Source organism: Tinamus guttatus, unplaced genomic scaffold (assembly GCF_059628265.1).
Source record: "Tinamus guttatus ecotype Peru unplaced genomic scaffold, ASM5962826v1 Tinamus_guttatus_pri_ptg000351l, whole genome shotgun sequence".
NCBI lineage: Eukaryota > Metazoa > Chordata > Aves > Tinamiformes > Tinamidae > Tinamus > Tinamus guttatus.
Window position 1 is genome coordinate 395,862 of NW_028288885.1, and position 23,734 is coordinate 419,595.

The window sequence follows — 23,734 nt, forward strand, 5'->3', positions numbered from 1 at the left end:
AGAAAACCAAAAGATTAACTTAATCATATGCCAAGAATTCAGTAAGTACTAAAAGGGAGCAGCTATCTTGCAAAGAATCAGTAATCTGATGGGAATAGGTCTGCAAAAAGGCTAAGGTCAAGGAGTACAGCAATAACTGGAAACACTACATAGAGATATAAAGAGGGTGTTTTTTATTTAAATAAGGTGTTTAAAAAAAAAAGTATTTAATCACAGAAACAGGAACCATACCTGGGTACAAGGCAGATAGGTTCACAAACTGGCAGTGATTTTGCATTTTCTGATTGCAAGGTTATGCTAATTTAATAGCAAATTCATAGTTTTTAGTTTAGTAGACATACTCTACTTACATATTTTACAAAGAGCCAGCAACACACTCCAATTTTGAAAGCTTTACCTATAATGAAGATGAAATGACAGACTGCATTAGAATATCATTAGTCGTGAAGCCAGGTATGGTAGAAATGGTACTAGTTTTGCCCACTGAAATGGTGTTGACAAGATGAGAGCAGATTACACGCTCACTCTTCAGGGTTTTACTTCGTATCATCTCAAAACTATCTTCCTGATTATCCTCATTGCCCACCCCAGCTCACAGACAGAGATACACATCTTCCCAAACCAGCAGTTAAGGCATTTCTCTGGAATCAGTAAAACAAGGCACAAAGTCTTTACCATACTTCATAGAGGCTCTCAATTCACTTTTTTTTTTTTTTTTTTTTTTTGTGCTTTGGCAAGCTATCATCTTCCAGCAAAGAATTATTTCACTATAGACTCCTAAAAACTATCTGTGTGTGGAATGTTCAGTACTTATTCATATTATTAAGTTAAAGCAGACTGCTCTTGCAAATTTTATACAAATTTTTAAATGCCAATTAAATTCCTCAGTTTACAGTCACACTAGGAACATACAAAAACCTTGATAACTTTGTCAGGACACTACTCTGCCTCATTGGAAAAAGCAGACACTTAAAGAGCCGTTTCTACATGAACCAAGAGTATTCTTACAAAAACAGTATCAAAGACTCCTGCAACTCTTTATTCAGAATTATATTTAGATAGAGAAATGTAAACTAAAAGGGTTTACTGTCAAAGAACTGTGATATTATGAAAGTTATTACGCTATTATAAATCTCAAAATTAAAAAGTCAGTATTGTGATCAAATAAATTAGACCCTGATTTTCCAAGTGACTGCAAAATACAGTTAAAAAAGAGGTATGTTTAGTTTGTGTGTTTCTTGGACATAAGTGATTTTAATAAACTGAGGAAACTGCCAGGGAAAAAGTTGGCAGTATTTACCAGAGTGGAAATAATGACACTGGGACATAGGGTCAAATGAAGACAAAACCAGTAAAAAGCAACACGGATATTCTAAAATTTTGCCTAGTTAGCAAAAATGGTAGTGTTATATGCAAGGCCTCTGTCTTACTATATTCAGTGCATAAACAATACCTGACAATCTGGATGGAAAAAAGCTTCCAAATAAACAAGCACGAGCAATGAAAAATGAACAAGTAGAGCAGCACACACAAGGGCTCTCAAATTTAAGGCAGTCTAACAGAACAGAGCGTTTCCTGCATGTGTCCCCAAAACAACAGGAATTTCTTTTTCGGAGCCATTATTCATAGTTGGACATATGAATCCCTTCTGCTTAAGTAGCTACCTACTGTAAACAGAGTTTTCATAGAAAAAAAACAAGGTATCTTACATAGTTCACATACCCTAATAATGCAGCTGACCGTGTACAAGGCATTCCTTATAGCCAAGCAGTTCACACTACGAAAGCGCCGCCACATCTACCACCTTACAAAGCCCTTAAGTATAAGGGTAAGAACTGTACTACAAAAATAAGAGAAAAGCATTTTATACATGGCTTTATCAAGGTTTTCCAAAACACCGCTTCTCACAGGTGGCAAAATAAGTTGAAATTCCTGCCTTTTGACTCTTCCAAAAGGTCTCTTAAAGATACAGCTCTTCAAAAAAAAAAAAAAAATGGAAATGCACAGCCCTGAAAGAAGTTGAGTTCATTTCATAAAGTTCTGAAGCTTAAAGAGTTCTCATTCACGCCCATAAAATGTATTTTGAACACAACTAATAGGCAAAGAAAAAGAAAAAAAGGTGGAAACAGGTTCCAATTCTTATCATTCTTAATGTATCAAAACAGGTAGAAAAAGAGCAGAAGCTAAGAAAGGATATGTTGGAAATTAAAATAATTACACATGCATTGTTCTCATTTGCACGTGTAAATTAGATCAAGTCAAACATTCAACACAAAACCAAATCAAATAAAATTAGCTGAGTGAACCTACACCTTCTTCTAGTATTTACTTTACTAGGATTAAATTTAAAATAATGAAGCAAAACACACTCTCATCCAGCTATGTAAAACAATTAACAGGGGGCAGCTCCCCATCACTGCCCAAATTATGGAGTGCTCCAAACTGTTAAGACTTTACTTAGATCAGTTTTACATTGTCCCTCCACTACAAAACATTATTGGGTCACAATTCTTTGACAGCAATTTCAGCAAAGCTACCCAACAAAGTTTTTAACATTTTAATTTTTCAGTTGAGTTGTATGTAATAAAAGTAGTGAGAATTATCATATCTACGTAGATGAGACAGCTTAAGTATTCCACATAGACACTTTGCATTAATTAAACAGAAGATAACGCTAGGAGAAAATGCTCAAGACTAGCTGAATTCTGTTTTCGACATGTACACATATCATGATGCCAAAGGCTGGCAGTATGCCATCAAAAAAGGAAGTTTCTACAGTACTCCTATATCCTACTACTTGAGAACTACAGCTTACATTCTACATTGTGCTGTTATTCCCCATTTCTATATTAAGAACCACTTCTCAAGACAGAACATTTTTCCAGTGTTATCCAAAGTCTTGCACCTTTCCTCAACGCTATTTACCACTTGTGGCAGAACACCAGAAGAAAAAGGGAAATAAGGCTAAAGTCTACTCATGTGCACATCTACCAGTTTTTCTCAGGCCATCTGTATCAGTTTGGGATCTGAAGTTGGGATATTCCTTGTGTTACAAGGAGAGTCCTTAATATCTTCACCATCATCATGGCAACAAATCTGCATTTTTATTCCATATTTTAAAGTTCGAAACACAGCTCTTCTGACTAAGGAGCTATGTCACACTAGGCCCTCTTTACTAGTAAGCTTGGTAGATAATCCTGTGCTATAAAGGCCTTTTTGATGTACATGCCTCCCCACACCCTAGCGATTCCTACTATTCAAGGGTACAATATCCAGTTTTGACCTCCATGCTACACCAAGGAAAGCTCAGTAAGTGTGTTGGTTTATTGAACAATGGTCACCTTTAAATGAAGTCCCAAAGATAGTACTAAAATAATTAAATGTATCTTTGCACTATCAAGAGTCTATGTAAGAAGGTCCACACAACAAGGAGCAGCACATTCGCCAAGTATGGCTTGACAAGCAAGCTGCTAGATACAGGAGTTTGAAAGGAGAGGTGTACTTCACTGCTAAGTTATTTTCCTCTAGTTTTGTTAAGTTTTCAGTTGTCTTATTTGTCAAGTCAACAGTCTTTAACATCAACTTCAGCTATTTCTTTTAATTCTTATTTTAGAATTTAAGGCATCCTTCCCCTTTTCCAAAATAAACAGAATTAGCTTGCCACTCTGCTACCTTACCCTATTTATACAGAAAGTGCATCTGAAGGGCAAAATGCAAAAGAAGCAGCGACTATTGAAAAAATACCAAGAACATGAGGAAAGAAAAGCTTTAACATCTTTGTTATTTAAATACATTTGAAACCTGGGTGTGAAACTGCTAAAGATATTTCAATCTAACTTGCAAAGCAAACTGAAGCTGCATCAATGCAGCAGGCTGATTAAGCAATTATCTACATCCCAGAACTTCAGCAGTATTAAAAACAATGCATTAGCAGGGAAAAAAAAAAAAAAAGGGCACACAAAGTTCACACATTTTTACCATAACTACAATGACAAATCTATTTAAAAAAACACTTAAGACAACAGTTTTCATGGACCACCAGTTTTTACAGGCAGCTACAACAGATCAGGCAGAAGGAAGATGTCACTGCATAAGAAACTCTTACAGAAACAGCTACAAAGCTCTAAGAAAGCTTGAGTTGGCTCAGGGAAACTGCTGCAAGGAGATGTGGAGATACTGGGCAAGTCAAAAATATATATAGCTATCTCACACACACATATGGCATGATATTTGAGGAGCAAAAGATACACACAAAATGTCTGTTTTGCACTAAAAAGACAGAAAACATTTGTAAAAATTGCCCTCCTCTTCATCATAAAGAATGTATTCATTTACAGAGAATTAAGTCAACTCTTTGAAAAGAAACTTCTTCTGCATTATACATGTTATCTACATTATTTCTCCAAGAATTTATCTAATTATTCCATAGTTCCCTATAAGCATAAGTAACCTGGCCCAAGCCAAAAGTACTTTAATTCCAGCATCAAAGACAAACTTGCCTAAGGCTACAAAAAGTGTCTAGATATCACTATCCTCTGAATAAGGAAGTCCCAAATCTGGATAATAGTATCCTGTGTACAGATGTGAAGCACAGTGTTGGAAGCTTTATTTCTCATTGTTAAAATTACCTACCGTAGCAAACTGATTTATATTTACAAAAACTAGAAAAAAGACTAGATATAGTAAAATATAGAATAGTTTTAAGTAAACTTTCCAGAATTATATCAGATAACAGCAAGAAACAGAAGGTTCATTTGTCAGTCTCAAAAAATACACCTCATGCTACTTTGATTTCAGAGAGGTAGCTCCACAGGCTCAAGTTGATTTTTAATGTTTTCCTTTTCACCATTGAAGCGTATTTGCAAAGTGGCAATTGCCTGCATACAGAGAGCATCCCCATCCATAGACAGCACAGATGCACAATCACAAAATAGCATTTAAAAGAATACAATTCAGAAACACTTTTTCCCCTGAATAATGTTTCCTTTTAAAAGTCTTTTAGCTTTCTTCACTATGTCAGCAAATACATTTTGAGTGGCATTCTTCCTTCTTTTTTTCAACTTAAGCATTCAGTAGCACTTTGTGAATACTCAGTTTCATGATTTTGCCAACTTGACAAGCAAAGTTAGTCATTCTCCTGCTTATGTGAACCAACAACAGGGAAGACAAAAAGATTAGAAGAATAGGAAAATGTGGTCATAAAACCACGAAAAGCGGTAACAAGCACTCAAGTGCTTGAGTGTAGTAACCAAAACAACTTCAATTTGTATTTTGGATTCCATTAGATATAAAATTTCCATTTACTCTCACCTTCTAAATGCAGAGAAGATATGGAAAAAGAATTAAGGCAACAAACAGTTATTCCTTGTCTCTAATTGGGCTTCACAGGTTCAACAGGCATAGATATCTTTCGTATCAATGTTACTGGCAGCCCAGGTTTTCCGAAACTTCTAGCATTTTAACCATGAATATTTACCAAGGATTCTGATTGGCTAAAGTTCTTGAATTAAGCTACTTTAGACAGCTGGTTTATCCAGAGAATAGGAAGTACAAGGACGGAAGCAGTAAAAGCTTCCTTTTCTTACTGTGCCTATTTTTAATGTCAACTTTCCAATAAACATTTTGAGGGATGAAAGCTCCTCTTCAATACTCACAGGGAATCCTGATGTGGTTAAAATATTTTCCAGACCTACAGACAACTCTCACATGTTAGCAGAGGATGATTCATAAACATAAGGATCTCCCATACACGACAGAAAAAGTTTGCCCTATTAAAACTGGAAGAGTAGTATATTATCTTGGATACCTTTTTAATTTAACAGGATCTAATAAAACATGACTGCAACCATTCCTTCCTGGCACTCCAGCACATAAGAGAACTTGGTAAATTCTTCACTTTATCTTCTAAAGACAGAGGAAACTAGAAGATGACTGATCTTTATCATGAGCTGAAGGGACTGAGACAGAAGGGCAATGTAAGCACAAAAAGCTGGGTATCCATTTCCCCAGGATCTCTGGTTCTTGTTAAATCTCTTGAGGAAATTCTGAGGAGGATAAAATCCTTGTTTTATCTAAGCTCTCCCAGCTTCCAAAATATGTGATACAGTTAATTATGAAAATGACTGGTCTACTTTTATTGCTTTACATTCTTTGTTTGAAAAGTAATCTAATGTTAAAGAACCATAAAAGAAAACTCAGAAAACGCCTGGAGTGTCACTTTTTCCAGTGTAGGTGTGCAATATATATGAGGAGAATCTTAAAAAGATATCTCAAAGGATTTTAAAAAGCTGTTCACTGCTGATGACACATTTTTCCCTGAAATAAGCCACTTCCTTTCTAAAACCCACACGGTACCTTAGTGTTGAGATTCAGTAGCTTCTCTTAAAGTCTACGTATATATTTTTCTTACATAAAACACGGAAGTTTTAAATTCTCATTATTTTCCATGATTTAAGATATAACTAAATTACCAGTCTTGTCAAGTTTCAAACATTTCCATTCAGTAAAGAATACATTCTTTGGCTGAACTCGGACTGAATTCATGCTGTATCTGAAGAGTATTAAGTACAATGGGCTTTCATCACAACAGCAGGCATTTGAGAACTGTCATGTTACTGAATAATTAGCATAGCCAATAAAAGGTGGGGAAGAAAACTCTTCTTAGCTATCTGAGTGTAAATAACTGATTTTCAGACTTGCAAAATTCAAAGCATTACAGCTCAGTATAACAAGCAGAATTAAAATAAGTGGATTTCTAGGCCAATGAAAATATATGGCACATCACCACTTAAATTCATAACGTTTTTTCCTCCAGAATATCTTTGGAGGTCTAAAAATAACATCCAAGAAAATGTTACTTTGTACCTATATTTTTTTCCAGTCAGACTCCCCACTTTGGCTGTCCATAACAACAAAGTAGATGCACCAAAAAGCTACCATCTGCATTTTGGTACTGTGCACTGGTAGGTATTGGCTACCAAAGGATCTTTTGTAGCATAAAAAGCCAAAAGGCCAACAAGTATTTGTCCCAGGCTTAGGAAATCCCTCATTACTGCAAACCAAAGACAAACCCAGCGGTATTCAACTGAATAAAGAGGAAAGGATGGTTACATGAACTCACATCTAAGCCAACAGGTTCTGGAAACATTCATGGAATTTCTGTTTTTCATGTAAAAATAAAGTGAAGGGAAATATTTGTACAGAAGAGACAAAAACAGAATTCTATAAAACTGAAAGATAAACATCACTAACAAAATGTATTCAAAGCATCTATTCATTTAGTTCATGGGTGGTATTCAGCAATTCTCAGATATTCTAAGTACCTGAAAATCTTGAATACAGTTATTATTAGTAGAAATCATAAGAGAACAGCAAATACCAATAAGCAAATATCTACTTCTCTATTAGCACCTAAAACAGAGCAGCATAGTCCAACACTCAAAAAATTGAACTTGAGCTTCTGACACCTACACTGTACTCCTAGCTTTTCAATTTCTACTCCTTTCTTTCAAAATACTTATCTTGTTAAAATATTTATCTTATTAATCTTGACTTTTTACTGTGAAACTTCCTTCTTACTAAGCATTTATACATATATAAGGGCCCTGTTCCTGGAGAAAGTATTAAGATACAACCCTAACGCAAAGTATGCGCTGCCCGCACAAAGATAGCTGAAAATGACTTACAAAATAAATAAATAAAGCAAAGCAAACCAAAAAGAATCCTGGTTACCCCAGCAGCTATCAAACTGAACACACTCTCTTGCTCAGTTCACAGTATTTTTTTCCCCTGCAAGAATTGCACAATTACAGAGATCTTGATCTCTTCTCACTTATGGATCACTAAAATCAAAAATATTACTAGGCAAGGTATTCAGGTAGCCTGCTACATTTGGAGCTTAAGATCCTGAGAATTGTCTCAACAGCTCAATGAGACATTATTCATATAGGTACTTCTGAATAAAAATTAATAACCACATATTTCAACTTTTAATATTATGCGTTTCTGAATTTGAGGCACAGATTTCCAGTAACATTCTCCATTCAAAAAAGATGGCTTTTGTTATGAAAAAATTATAAAAAATAAATAAAACTAAACTAAGCCCTAGAGAGTATAAAGCATCAATCATTTCTGATCTCCCAGTGGGGGTAGTTATCTTCCTACTTTTCTCACACTTGTTTGACTTTTACTTTGCTCTGATTTTCCAAAACAACTTCAGCTAGAATTCAGCTTGATTCTGAATCAAGCCCAGAGAAAGTAAGCCTAAAAGAAAAATGGAAGAGACATTTATAAACAGTTTTTAAACAAATCAAGTGTAGCAGTTCTTGAAATGATCAATTTCAGTGGTAGCAAAGAGCTGGAGAATTAGTATTAGACAGTTATTTTTCCATACTTCACTACTACGCTGTCCATTTTAAGGCTCTAATAAATTTTATCAGCTACTTAAAAACAATTCTAGCCAAAAGCAAATTGGAGCACCAATACAGTATTGGAAGATAGTGGTAGATGCCAGTTTTTGACATTCTCCAAAGAGATCTTCCGTGGTAGAAATATGCCTAGGCAACCCTAGCCAAGACCAGAGGCTGCTTACACAATAAAAGCAATCTTCATAGCCCATTCAGTCATAACTATTCCATAAGCTGTAAATAAATTGTAATTAAAGTCAGTCCTTTAAGAATATACATTTTATTCAGGTACATAAAGCAATATCCACAAGACAATTTTATATTAAAATATTATGCAGTCAGTAATTAAAAATTATGTACAAATTAAATTTAATGTACAAAATACCTTGAAGGTATACAGCCTGAACACTAGAAGCTGCATGTCTTTGTAGTTTAATATTTTCTTTTGTACACCCATATATGGACACAGACACTCGTACAATATTAATATGTAAATTCTAAAACAAATACAGCTAAACCATATTATACAGAGATGCAAACTAACTGCAAAATGGGAAAAGCCGATTATTTTAAGCATAAAAACACAGGTTTGATTAACAATTTTAGCATTCATAGCATTCATTAGGCAGAAACACTTCAGTACAAAGACCATATACACAGCTCTTATACAAGAACACTACATGTCGTATTAAGCAGCAAACTTAAAAAAAAAAAAAAAAAAAAAAAAAAAAACACTGCCACCGATCACCCAAACCTGGTTCTCATCAAGAAAATTAACATACCTGTTTCATTTAAAAAGCGGATACAATAACACATTATCTTTTGGGTTTTTTTTTTTTTAAGTGTAATTTTCCATACACAGAAATAACTAATCTCTGCTGAAAAATAAGTGGAATTCAGGCTTATACATTACTTTGCATTTTTGTTGTGTTCAGTCTGCAGGTTTGTACTAATTCAGGGTTTACTTCGGGATTCAGGATCGCACACCGAAGAATAATCCCTCACCCCACCAATACCATCAAATATATGAAAATCTAGTTACCTAACAAGATCCAAAGTTGCTTGCTAAGACACCTATTTCCCCAGAAAGATCCATAAAAAACATACTATGCTGATGCCCTCTGGCTTCGGCTACTTGTTCCAACACTGTATCTACATAAATCCCATGCCCTCAAAAAAAATTCCAAGTACACATATTATTTATACATACTTTACGAATGAATCCACAGGTTATAACTTAGGTGTATGTTCTATAACTACTAGAAATGCTAAAAAGTTTTGGGAAAAAAAAGCAGCAGTCAAATGAGAAAACAGACCAAAATAATGAAAAAGCCCAGCAGGAAGAACAAAAGAGAGGATTTGGGAGTTAGATAAACAACAATGACAGCAAAAAGCTATCCTACGAAAATTTAGAAAGCGTTCGCATTACAAAACCCTGCCTCCAGAAACATAAAGTAGGGCCCTATGAGAATTTTGAACATAAGAAATTCAAATCATCTAACAGGCAGAACTGTAGCAGACTTTGCATTGTTTTAAAAATAAAATAAAATTTCTCTACTAGAAGAATACACTTCATTTTTGAAAAATATTACTTCTAAATACTCCAAATAGGATCTCTCCTCCTGATGGGAAAAATAAACTTGCACTTTTAAACAGCGAAAAGCTCATACTTGGACTAATTGCAGAAAAAGGACCGCTGAAGTGAAAGGCATTGCATATTAGTCAAGAAGCAGAACTAGATATGAAGGCTTATTAATTATACAACCAGTGTACCATCAGTATCAACCAGACTTTCACAAACCTTATTCCCTCAAACCTTAAGCAGATTGCAATATCACAATCTGTTGAAGCAGGTTTGAGAAACTACCAGGATTTGGTTTATAGAGGAAAGAGAGGTCCTGAAGCAAAAGGGAAAGAAATCTAATCCTGGTCTTGAAGGTCTCAGAGCACAGTATGTACATCAGACCGCACTATTTACAATTTAGACTTTTAAGGCACCTAAAATATGCAATAATACAGACCAAACATGTCGTCTAGAACATAAACACTGCAACGCTGTCATTATATAAAATTTTTATTAGTTAGGATAAGAAACATTCATTCAAAAGGTGAGAGGTCAAACTATTATTAAAAAAATAAAATATATCCTATTCAGAGCCTCTAAATGAGATTAAAGCAAAGCGTCAATGAGACAAAATATACACAACAGGAAATTTGTACCTGAGAGCACTGGAACATGTTTTATTTTTATTTAAAAATAAGACTATAGTGCAACCTGAAATCAGGAATAAATCTGTGTTTGTCATCTTTTTGATAAAACATAGCGAACTAAAATCAGATTTAAAATTGAACCTACTGTTCCATATTAGCTGCCAACTTTAGGATGGATAAGTGTATGGCAATTTATGTATGAACATATGTCTAACATGCATGCCTAACAGGTGCATCAGAACTTGCTAATTACCATCTTAACAAAAAAAAGAGTCTTAAATGGTCTGATTTTGATCTTCTAAAGTTTAAAAGTAAGAGCCACAAAGGCCGACAATGGAAGAGAACACATTTCCACTATTAAGGGAGCTTTCTCCAAAACAGACAAGACAGATACAAAAATCACCTCTGCTTTGCCTGAAATTCTTTTTGTTTTTTTTTTTGTTTCTTTGTTTGTTTGTTTTAATCCCCCTCCTTAACTGAAGACTGTCATGCCAACATTGAGAGGAGAACTGTTATTCCAAAATTCCTCTGGAGTCTGACAGACTCCAAAATAAACCACAGAATCCTACTGAAACTTCTCATGAAACATAGGCTACATGAAACAACTGCAGAATAGGTATTCCAAAATTCTCAATATGCCATTTTGACATTTGCTGGGAAAGTGAACAGGCACACAATTTCTACTTTAAGTGATGCCCTATAAATTTGGTCCTGTCAAAAGCTATACGTGTCCTATCAAAAGTTGTGTGTCCTATCATAGCCACAACTATTAAAAACAGAGGTCAGTGAGCCTATTAAAAATTGAAGGCAATTGTGTTATAACATTGAAACCAGAACGATCACAGAAGTGACATCAACTGAAAATACCAATTATGAGCTGACAGTTTAATAACATACCTTATCAGAAAACTTCATGAACACTTAATAAAATAAATGTCTAAGATAAACAGAGGTTCTCCTTACCCAGAAACATACACCATATAGCAAAATTAATGATTTTTTAAAAACACTAATTTAGCGTTCTTCTCAATGAAGTATATTTTGAACACCAAGAAAGGTGTATAAAGAAGTCTACTTGTGTTTATAGAGGTTTATACAAGCAATTCCTATTCTCTAAAGTCCAAGATTTTGTAAAGTTAAAAATGTTAAATTGTCAGTGAAAATTACAGAAAAAAGGAGAGAAATCCAGTGCAACAGCTTAAAAGTTCACATACAAATTAGTTACCAATGTAACGGTAATTGTCATAGATATTGTTAAAAAAATAAACAATTTTAATTCTGGACTATAAATAGATTCCATATAAAATTTATTTCTTGATTTTTTTAAGATACAAAGACATAAGCACTGATTCCTTCCCATGTTTTGTACTACTCTCTTATAAAAGCTTTTTTTTGTTTGGCTTTCACAATATCATCAGGAGAGGCTGATTGGAAGTCAAAAGGTGTTATGGCTACTACAGGACCAGTTTCCTCGGGTTTCACTTCTTGCACTTGTCTACTGTATAGGAAAGCTTTATGCACACCCACCACACGCCGCTTATAACCTTTTGGCGGGTAACAGAGACACAAGGTTAAAGCGAAAGGTGAAGGTCTCGCATGCAGTGCCTTCACCCATGAAGGGGTCAAACCCTGCCTCTGAGGAATGAACCCTGTTTTGCTTTTTTTATTTGTTTTAGCAAAAACAGAACATTTTCCTTGCTTTGTATTTAAATCTTTAGTTTCTGGGACTAAGACATTTGATTGTCCTACTGCATTTTGTTCTACTGATGTATCTGCTTTTTTTATAGTGCTACTCAAGTCAATTTTTGCTCTTTTAGAAGGCTTCGCCTCAGTTACACTTTGCATGGAGAAGTCCTTTCCTTGTTGAGTTTTATCTACTTCAATAGTCTCCGCAATTAAATCTGACAGTGACAAACTCTCAAAATCCTTCACTGGAGAAACTTTGGAGAGGGCTAGAGAAGACAACGATTCTGTTAGTTCTGGCATCACACCTGAAGTTTGAGGTTGACTTACTAGTTGTGATAATGATGAGGTTCCCAATTTCATATCCGTGAGACTCGCTGTTGACTGGGCATAAAGATCAGCCAAAGAATAACAGCAGGTTGCACTGCTTTCCTGGTGCGCCTGAAGCAAGTCAGCCAGTGAGGCACCTCCAGACTTGGACACTGGCAAAGTGGCCATCGCTAAAGAGGGACTTTCCTGTTTTCTATCTTGTTTAAGCGAAGACAAATTTTCAAGTTCATTCCTTCTATTTACAGGATGACTGACTCCAGAATCAAGAGCTAATTTTCCTAAAGGACTTGCTAAACCATGAGGACTACCAAAATTTGCATTACTATGACAATCGTAAGTATCTGAAGAAATGCTGTCTTCACAAATCACATTCTGCATCAGCAAGGATTTCAAGTCCTGTATTTCCTTGCATTCCGGCTTCTTAAAGGAAGCCTTTCCAGATGTGTTACTTCCTATACCAAAGTAAGCATTTTCACTGCCAAGAATCGAACTTACTGCATTAGCACTTTTTGGGAGTGGATCCCGTGCCTGCTTATTCACAGGTTCATACAACAATCCTTTACCCAAATCATCACTGAAACAAGATGATATAGCAAGCGAAGAGGATTTCAAACCTTTCTTTTCAGGTAAAGGTATATTGGATATTTTAGCATTAGGAAGCATTTTGTCATTGGTAAATGAAGAGCAAGAAGCTGAATTGCTTTTGGCTGTCTGGTTTCCAAGGCCAGAGGTGTTGGTGTTCTCAGCAACATTTTCTACTGCACAAGAGACATTTTCTGTATTAACAAATACTTCTGGACAACAAAGTAAGTCTCCTTACCTTACAAGAGCCAATAATTTTCGGATAGAAGCACGGTCGCAATGAAACATCCATTTTTATTTTTAAGTAGACAGCAGCAGCAAAGAAAAAAACATGGAAAGGCATTTAATTACTAAATGTTATTGAAAAATGTGCATCATTATACACACAATTACAGAATTGCAGAACAGTTGAGGTTTGAAGGGACTTCTGGAGATCACCTGGCCCACCTTCCCCGCTGAAGCAGGGTCAGCTAGAGTAGGTTGCCCAGGACCACATCCAGTCTGGTTTTGATCATCTCCAAGGACGGAGACCCCATAGCCTCTCTGGGCAACCTGATCTAATATTCAATTAAATGATGGATATTTACTCAAGTACCATGGAAGTTTACAAAAAAAAAAAAAAAAAAAAAAAAAAAAAAAAAAACTTAAGAAATGTCAGCACAGATATTATGGTTTACATATGAATCAAAACAAGAAATTACTATAAAAACACTATCAAAAAGGAGAGGTATGGGTCCGGGGAAAAAGGGGAAGGAGTGAGTATTTGCTGAACAAAGAAACATTCGAAGTACACAAAACTTTTAAAGATGTTGTCCCACTTCTAGGACATGTATTCACGCAGTTAAAGTCATTTATTAGAAGACAGAAATTTACTGTGAACTGCAGGTGGTTGCTTACAGTTTGTATTTAAGATGAGATTCAGGTTTTATTCTGACTTGCAGCTCAAGTAAAGCTGTTTCCTCTAAATTTTTAGGATACAATTATTTAGAAAAGATGGCCTTACATAATTCTTATGAATGACTAGCATGGCCACCTTCATGGTTTTTAAAGCCAAATTTACAGTGTATATAGAAATGAATCATCCTAAAGCCACACACAATTAAAGTGTACCTTTTGTCATCTTTCCTATAATCACAGGGTCCTCATTCTTCGTCTTCACATTTTGCTTAGTGTCTTGTGAAAGCACAAGATCCAAAGCCTTCTGTACATCAAATTTACTGTCCAATACTGCTTGCACCATTGTTTGCTCTGGTACAGTTTCTCCCAAAACTTCTCTCATTTGATCAAGGCATGAATTAAGACGGGCTAAAAGAGACATTTTAGTGTTATTAAAACATTTCTTTTGTAGCTTATAAAGTGGTCTAACCACTAACACCACACATCTGATAATAAAAACTGGAAAGAATTATCATGTTAAGAGATAAAACCTTAATTCAACTTCAATCTCACTTTTTTCATAATAGGTTTTACCCTCAAAACCTGCAGAACATTTGATTAATTTAAAACATTGCAATATAGAACCATTATTCACTACCATATACTGATCATTAAGTTTTCAACACTGAAATAGTTCGATCCTATAAAAATTAACTAGTTTAACTGCCGAGAAGAGGTGCAAATAACCACCCTAAAATTATTCATAGTAATTTAGCATGTCAATGTGGAATTCCATTTAACAGCACAAATTAAGTGTTTACAAATGCTATAATTAACATCCAAAGTAAACAGTGTTTATTCAGGTCTCGGGTTTTCAAAATAGAAATAAAGATAGGTAAAGAAATTAAAGGTAGCCCAGAATTGAGAGGTAAATAAAATCAATGCAACTTCCTTAGCAGGCCAAGGGAGGTGATCCTGCCCCTCTACTCAGCCCTGGTGAGGTCACATCTGCAGTATTGTGTCCAGTTCTGGGCTCCACAGTACAAGAGGGATGTGGAGCTGCTGGAGAGAGTCCAGCACAGGGCCACAAGGATGATCGGCGGCCTGGAACATCTGCCCTATGAGGAGAGGCTGAGGGAGCTGGGCCTGTTCAGCCTGGAGAAGAGAAGGCTGAGAGGGGACCTGATCAGTGTCTATAAGGACCTCAAGGGAGGCAGCAGGGAGGATGGTGCTGGCCTCTTTTCAGTGGTGGCCACCGACAGATCTAGAGGAAATGGCCGGAAACTGAAGCATCAAAAGTTCCACAGGAACATAAGGAAAAAATTATTAAAAGTGAGGGTGACAGAGCACTGGAACAGGCTGCCCAGAGAGGTTGTGGAGTCTCCTTCTCTGGAGATCTTCAAAACCCGCTTGGACGCAGTCCTGTGCCACGTGCTCTAGGTGACCCTGCGTGTGCAGGGGGGTTGGACTAGATGACCTCTAGAGGTCCCTTCCAACCTTAAGCATTCTGTGATTCTATGATTCTATATAAATAGTGACTCTGGATTAACACTCCAGCTTCCAAATTTTCTACAATCTTTACCTTTCCTAGAACTGTCATACTTTTTCAGGGTCATATAATCCTTTTTTTGCTTTGTAGCAGCTTTCTGTATTCCTATCAATGGAAACGAAATTCTCAAAGATCTTAGACAATCAAATTCTACTACAAAGATATATAACAAAATTGTTTTCAGAATTTGAGCAAAGTTTACTTAAGGAAACTCCAATTTACCATATTTACTTATATGTCTATGAATTATCATAGCTTCTACCAGTTTACTTGATATTGAATCCAGAACTGTCTGCTGCACTAAAATTTCATGGAAGTTTATTGCTTCATCATTCAGAAACATGCCTTATTCTATGTGCATTAATACATCAAAAATAACCCCGATTTATCCTACAAAAATCACAAAATAAGTTGGCTATTCCATTACTACTTAGGAAAGAGTTGGGCATTTTTTTTGTAATTAATTGAGCAATCAATTTTAAAAGTTTACAAGTTTACAAGTTTAAAATCAAGCATTATTCCCTCCATACAGAACTCATATAACATGGAATTCATGGCTGCAGGACTGAATGGAAATCAAAGTCTAATGGGTTCAAAACAGGATCAGACAAGATTGTAAATGGCGCAGGTATCCAAAGCTATTGTGTGTTGGTTCAAGGAAACATCTGACTTTGAAATCATTTTAAATACTGCCAATTGCCATAATCTGGAAGGCATTACAGGACAATAATCATACAAATACCCTGTTTCTCATGCTTTTTCCTTCGCACCCACTTGTGGAGTCAAGTTATTAAGCTAGATGGACTCCTGGTCCAACCAGGAGAGGTGTTCTTAACTTTGAATTCCATATGCAATTTCACTATTTTCAGACTGAAACTCAGAACATATTCTAGAGTGTGCTAGCAAATTTTAAGTAATATATGAGAAGGTAGCTAAGAGCTTAAAGAATCATTGCTGAAGAGGTGTTTCTCCACCAGATATACTCACAGAAGGTGCTGTGCTAGTATGAAATTCCAAAATGTAAGTAGTTTAAGTCAGTCAAGGAAAAAAAATGCTAATTTGAGACTATTTCAGCAAGTCTTTACACATAAGAGAAACATCTCTAAAACGAATTATTATTGCTCTATAATTACCTCTATCAACTCCAGACAACTGGTGATTGGTCGTAAAGTAATCAGCAGCATCCTCTGCTCCTTCATAGCCATATTCCTCTTCTAACGGCTCAGCAAATGCTGCTGGCTTGTCTCTCCTCGAGTAGATAAACTGAGCTGCTACATTGTGGGGGGAAAAAAAAGGATTAAGTACGTTTAATTTTTTTCTTCCTTTAAAAAGGAAGCCTATGCACAGAAAAGCTAGGATGCTAACTTTTTGCAATGATTGCAATGATTCCGCAGATCAGAGGAAAGGAGCAGGATAGGGAAACATGACTGCACAGAACATACAGGAGTTCATGACGGAATACGAATGCCTATTTGTAATCACTTGAACTAACCTGTTGAAGGAGAAATGCAATAGTCATCTTCTACTGATTGGCCATATACATCATCATCTTCAAAATCTATGAAGCAGACAGAGTAAGATTAATCTATGTAATCTTTTAATGCTTAGTCAAAATATAACCTTTTATGTAAGGTTTTAAGAAAGTTACTGTGCATCTCCAGTATTCCAAAAGTGTTTATTTACATAGGTGAAATGCTACAATGCTATACTACAAAGATATATCTTAAGTATTTAATAGTCTACTTATTATGAAAGCAGAAAATGTTCAAGAGTTGCAATGCATCCTTCTTCGGCATCTCTTTTGGAAGACTTACATCATAATTCAAACCCAGCATCCTACAGTTTCACATATTTTCATCCATGGTCTTGTACTTCTCTTGATATTCTCACTAGATCCCTCCCGCCATGCACACACAGACAGTTCAATCTTTACTCCAAAAACTAGGGATCACCATTTCTATTCCATACATGTCTATCTCTCATCTTTTCTCTCTGATCGATTTTCGGGGCCAGCTCCATGTCAATTCAAATTCAGCAAGGCAGAAATCACAATTCACAATGCCTCAGTCTATGTCAAGTCACTTCAGGCAAAAGGGAAGAATCTTATTTTTAATATAACCATAACCCTTCCTCAATTCAAAAAGGTCAAGCACAGCATCTTGACAGACTGACTTGTCAGATCTATACTACATTAAAGACTTCTCCACTGACCAGTTATCAAAGAATAACTGTGTAGTCTGCCCTAGTAAGCATAATATGGATAATATTATAATAATATTTTGCTTTCAGCTCTTTATTTTAAAGATCAATTTATTATTACATTAAAACATTTACAGCATTTAAGGTTCTGGCTCTTCGGACCACTTTGTTCTGCCTTTTCTTAATTTTACTCTATTTTTTTTGTCTTTATGATTTCTTTGCGTATCACACCTGAAATGCAGAGAACAATGATATCTGTAGCCTCTCAATGCTTTACAAGGAACTTACAGGTCCTTGCACAGTCTTCCCTTTTATTATTCTGTCATATAAGGCTAGTTCTTGTCTGCCTAACAAAAACTATCAAATCTACACCTTTAAGTTCACCATATCCTTATTCTACAACTTATGAGAACAAGAACTTTCTTTCAAGAAAGAACATTATCTTTAAAAGGTAACTCTTCAACAATCACTTTATATTGAATTGATTTTTTTCCTTTTCTTTTTCCTGAACAAAGATTTAAAATGTTGTTAAGCAGCTAACAACCAAATCCTTAGCAAAATAAAGTTTTTGGCCACCTCTGCATGAATTGAAATCTATGCAAAAAGAAATGAACAAAACAATGGAAGCAAACACTATCTGATTTTTTTCTATTAGCACTCACCTCCTGATTCAGTCCACCATCTACGAAATGGTAAAATATTATGACCACTGATTAAAAATTGCTTAAAATAATAAGAGTTTGGATACGTGAGAGCTATAAAGACTTATTTAACTAAGTACTGTCATCAGTATTTAACAGGGTACTGTCATCAAGAATCACAATTAGAAAATAAATTATTCCCAATTAAAAAGCTACTCTAATATTATATCAACCTTGTAAATAAGTTATTCTGGTATTATGTAAACTTCAAAAATACATCTATATATTTTTCACTAATAATAAAAATATGAATGTTCTTAAAGATGCTATTGCACACTCTTGGCAGTTTCACAAATAACCTTTTAAAAGAATCAGAAGAACAAATAGCTAAAGCACAAAAACATCTGGCTAAAACACTAAAAAAAAATCTGTACTCTTATATTAACTTTTAGACCATGGATCTGGGATCTTACTGCATCTATCTATGAAAATTTCAGAATTAGCCAAGTAATGAAAGATTCGCTTGCCTTTCAACATGAAATGACAAAAATCAAAGTAAACTTAACTCTAAAATCCACTGCAATTTTCCAAGAATGGTCAATAAAACTAGTAAGTAAAAGGGCTGACACATTGTATGAGAAGTTTAGCGGAAGACTAGAGAGACAGTAAATTACTTTGGAAATTCTGATACTCTCGAGGAACAAAATGACATATTTATCATAAATGAGGAAAAAAAAAAAAGACACAACTCTCTGATGCATCCTGTTTCCCTATGAGGATCAAATTCTCTAGGAAGTGGTTCTAAGTACCCAACTTTTCGGGACAGGCACACCTTTGCCAATTTGGCCAGGTCTTGGAAAGTATCAGGAACTCCCCGAGGACTTACCAGAAGAGCAGGTAAAATCACACAAGTCTTTTGTCAGTGCACATCATTTAAATCCCTTGTACATTTCATATAATTTTAATATCTAGACTAAAGGGGGGGAAAAAAAGGCTAATTTGTGAAAATTGCTCAACTTGCAGTATCATAAAATTACTAAGCAGTGTTAAAAAAAATCCAGAGGACAGACTGGAAGCATCGCACAGTATCAATATTTACACCATGAGCATGCTCTCAGGTGACTAGCATGCTCACTACTGATCATACAATGTCAAAAAATGTGACAGAATAAATAGAATAACACCAAATAAAGGCCACAAGAACTAAGATCTCAAAAAATCTTCCCATGAAAGCAGTCCAAAATATTACTTATATTTACTTTAGAAATAAAACAACTGGCACAAAGGAACACAGATTCTAAAATGGCATTACAAGAACATCTCACATTATATTAAATCAAAAAAAGGCAAACGGGGTATTTGATAGGCTTCATTTCAAACAGAAGTTTATTATAGAAACTTAAAAGAATGCACATATGAATCAAAGTTTTACCAAGAGCATAATGAGATCATAGTTTCAGACAGCAAGGGCATACCGATACTCAAATGGTTGTAGCAAGTTATTATGTATCTCGGCAATTTCAATGAAAAGTTTTTGAGGAGTGTACGAGTGTTGAAATGAATCCTACAGGTTGGGCACTTCACGGAGAACTCCACGTGGAAATCAGCATTACAGCCAGAAAAGCAAATCTCTAGAGGGTGAGAGAATCCCCAACCAGTTTAGGATTTTGCCTGTGTTTGGTGTATTTGCACTAGCAAAACTCCCTAGATAGAGTCACCCCACATATGCCACAAATGGTTCACATGCACCCAAACAAGCTGTGAGAACACGGTGCACCACCACCCAGTTTGTCCTGTTCCTGTACAGATTCACACCTTGCACCTGCCCACTCAGAGACCAAAGGCAGGCAGAAGTATTGCTTGCATTATTTTATACAGACTGACAAAGTCAGCCAACAAAAGAGCTGCAACCCTTTCTAAAGGCTTCTTCAAAAGAGTAGTGTGAGCTGGAAAAGCGTTCATTTTTCCACACTCCATGCCAATGCAAACAAACCCTCTGCAGGAAAAGGGCAACCACCAGAGCACCTACGCAAACGGCAGCGTGCCTGCTGCGGGGCACGTACCGGCTTAGCTCTCAGAGCTCCCTCGTTCCCTGCAATATTAAGTTAAACACGACAGAAACGCATGTAACGAGCAGGCTTCCCGATACACCCCGAGCTCCGTCAGCGCGAGCCCCATCCCGCCGCACGGGAGGCCGGGGGGAAGGGGAGGGAGAGCGGCCCGCGCCTCCCCGGGCGGGACGGGACGGAGCGGGGCGGAGCGCGGCCTGGCGCACGCGGGGCAGGCTGGCAGGGAGGAAGGGAGCCGCCCCGCTCCCTCTCACCGTCCCCGCAGCCGCCGCGGCTCCGCGCAGCCCGGACGGCCCCGCTGGCGGCCCACGGCGGGGGAAAAAAGAGCGGCAGGGCGGGCGGGAAGGAGCGAGCCGGGGCGGAGAGCCCGGGGTGGCCCCCGCGGCCGCGCCGCCGGCTCGCGCTCGCCCCTACCTTCGTCGTAGTTGTAGCCCCGGACGTTCCGGTGCCGGGACATGGTGACGGCAGCGGAGGCCGCCACGTCGCTCCGCCCGCGCTGGCGCTGGCACCGGCACCGGCGGGCCTAGGGCGCCATGTTGGCGCTCGCCGGGGGCCTCGCGGGAGGCTGGTGCGCAGGCGCGCGCCGCCTCGCCTTCCGTCCGCAGCGCGCTCGCGCGCATGCGCGGCGGCACGCGCCGGCGCCGCCGCTTCCCGCGTGACGTGTCACGAGCGCGGGCCCGAGGCGCGCCGCGCGCTACGTCAGCGGGGGGGCGGCCGCCATTACGTGGGGCTTGTGCGTTGGGGCTGGGAATGGATTCGAAGCGGGAGAAGGAGAGGAGCTCGCCATGGCTGCAGCTCCTCGTTCCCAGGCTCCCAGGCGGCTCTGTGCATAGAGGTCCTGCATGAGTCCCAGTGCCGACAGACTCCATTGCCTCAAGCATTTATTTTCCCCAGCTCCTCACCTTGCCCAGGAGCTGCTGTGAGAATCACCCTGTTACTATTTCTCAAATCAGCTGCCTCAGTATTCCTGCCAAGACCCTTAATTTGTCTCTCCAACCTCTTTCTCTGTCTTGACAAGATCCAGCCCCCTCCAGGGACCTATGTAACCAGGATGTCCTCAAGATGCAGAATCACAGAATGTTTATGGTTGGAAGGGACCTCTAGAGATCACCTAGTCCAACTCCCCTGCTCCAGCAGGGACACCTGGAGCATGTGGCACAGGGTGGCATCCAGGCGGGTTTTGAAGATCCAAACTTCTGGTCATGCACCCCTATAAATCCATGTACCCTGGCTTGCTAACCAGTGTGCTACTCCTGCACCATCCTGGGCCACATGCCAGGGTGTCCATACCAGCTCCACATCCTTCCTGGTCACCGCCAGAGGCAGCATCAGTTAAACATAAGCCAAAATTTGTGTTCATATACAAATTGTATGCAAATGTGCAGATTGTTTCCTTATATTATTTGCATACTCCTAATTAATTTCTACAGAACAGCACATGCAGCTGCACAAACTTTCCATCCATACGACATCTTTCATATGCTACTAAGAGTAAAATAGAATTGGAAACTAAGATTTCTAATTCACGCTGATTTGCTGTTGACCTTTAGTGACCCAGTGTTCTCTATAAAGGTCTGACAGACATTTTGTTGATCTTTATCTGTCTCAATCTCTTGATATAGGTCAAAGATTAAAAAAAAAAAAGAATTGCTATTATACATTATGATTCAATATTACAGATTCAATATTACTCTGGTTGCGTGGTCAGTTCTACATAGCACTAAACATTTTCTGAGAAGTCTTGAATATTTACAAATTTTATTTTTAAAGTGTTAAAACTGTTGCCAAAAAAAAATCCAAAACCTTTTGTAACAGTGGTGATTCTCTGAAAAAATGTCTGACTTTTCTAAATAACTAGTGCTCATTGCTGCTGACAGCAGAAGTGAATAAGTAAATTGATAAGTTCAGAATAAGTTCAGAATAGGAACATTTGTAGAAAATTCTAAAATGTGATGCTGAACAGAAGATTCTTAAAAGATTTGTGTGACAACGTGTAGTGCTAAGCAATGTGCTTTACAGTGTAGCACACTTCTAAACTGAAGAGCTCATTCCAGCGCGTGCTGCTTCCAGCTGTGCCTCTACTGACATAACTCAAGATAACGATAGCACTGCAGCCTTGCTGCTTCCTGCCAAGCTGCCTCCAACAACTTTGACCCACAATGAAACTTTCTGGCTTTTTCAGCCCGCAGAATTACTTAGTTCCCAATCATTTTCAAACGTTAAAAACTCCAGAAGATCTTAATCAAATGAATACAGTATATTTTCTCTTTCAAGCTGTGTGGTGTTGCAAGGGTGTTTCTTTAATACTTACTAATTGTATTTTTAACACAAATCATCAAATACTCTTTTTTTTTTCACATTTGAATTTTATGTTTGCCTTCACTAGCTTATCAGTCCTTGATTTTCAGGGAATGTGATCTCAGCAGATATGACCCACACTTCATTTACCTGATATTCAAATCCATCTTTGTTGTCAAGATTTAGCAGTTAGTATTTAAAATAAAGAAAATAATAATAGTAAAAAGAAGATCTCAGCCCAGGGTGGGAGACACATCTTTACATGATGTTAACAGTAAACTTGGAAGGCTGCTATATTTTCTTAAACTGTTTCTTCACAGAATCGTAAATACACAGTCATCCTCCCTTTGGCATTGCTAACTCTAAGATCTGTATAAATACTTTCAGGAAGGCGGACAGCTAACGGAGTGTTTAAGAACTGGCAAGCTCTGGTTCTCAAGCCCTGCTAATAGCTCAGCATAGCTATATGGTGTTAGCTATAGGCTGTATGAGAGCTGTGTTTTAGCGAAAGACAAGCTCGTGAAAGGTGTTCCTCTGAGAGCAAAGCAGTCGCAGCGTTGCCCTCCGCAGCCACTCGAGCTCCGTGGGAGCACCGTGCCAGCCGCCTCTCACCTGCGACTAACTGATCAGGTCACTCCCACGGCAAAAGACTGTGGTTGCTTCCTTGGCCACTGCGGTTATCAGAAATACTCTAAGATGTGTTCAGTAGGAGGTGGACTAAGACCACTTGCCTCAATACAGGTGTCAGAGTAATAGTGACCTAAAGCTGCCACTGACGGACTTGCTCCCTAGCAGTTAGCAGTGCTCGTAGTCTGCCTTTTTAGCAGTTCCCCCGAGTGCTCGCAGCCCCAGCACTATTTTTTCTTTTGAGAATAGTAAGATTCAGCTAAT

General features: G+C 37.6%; 1 protein-coding gene across 1 annotated transcript in view; it reads right to left on the reverse strand.

Annotated features, from left to right (window-relative positions):
* Positions 1-21,103, reverse strand: part of HBS1L (HBS1 like translational GTPase) — a 56,412-nt gene extending 35,309 nt beyond the window's left edge. The window contains exons 1-4 of the mRNA XM_088529855.1: positions 20,960-21,103; positions 17,129-17,194; positions 16,770-16,907; positions 14,322-14,516 (exon numbers count right to left, since the gene is read on the reverse strand). Of these exons, the coding sequence (XP_088385981.1) occupies positions 14,322-14,516; positions 16,770-16,907; positions 17,129-17,194; positions 20,960-21,002 (442 nt within the window). The 5' untranslated portion in view covers positions 21,003-21,103. The remainder of the gene's footprint in view (positions 1-14,321; positions 14,517-16,769; positions 16,908-17,128; positions 17,195-20,959) is intronic.
* Positions 21,104-23,734: the final 2,631 nt, after the last annotated feature.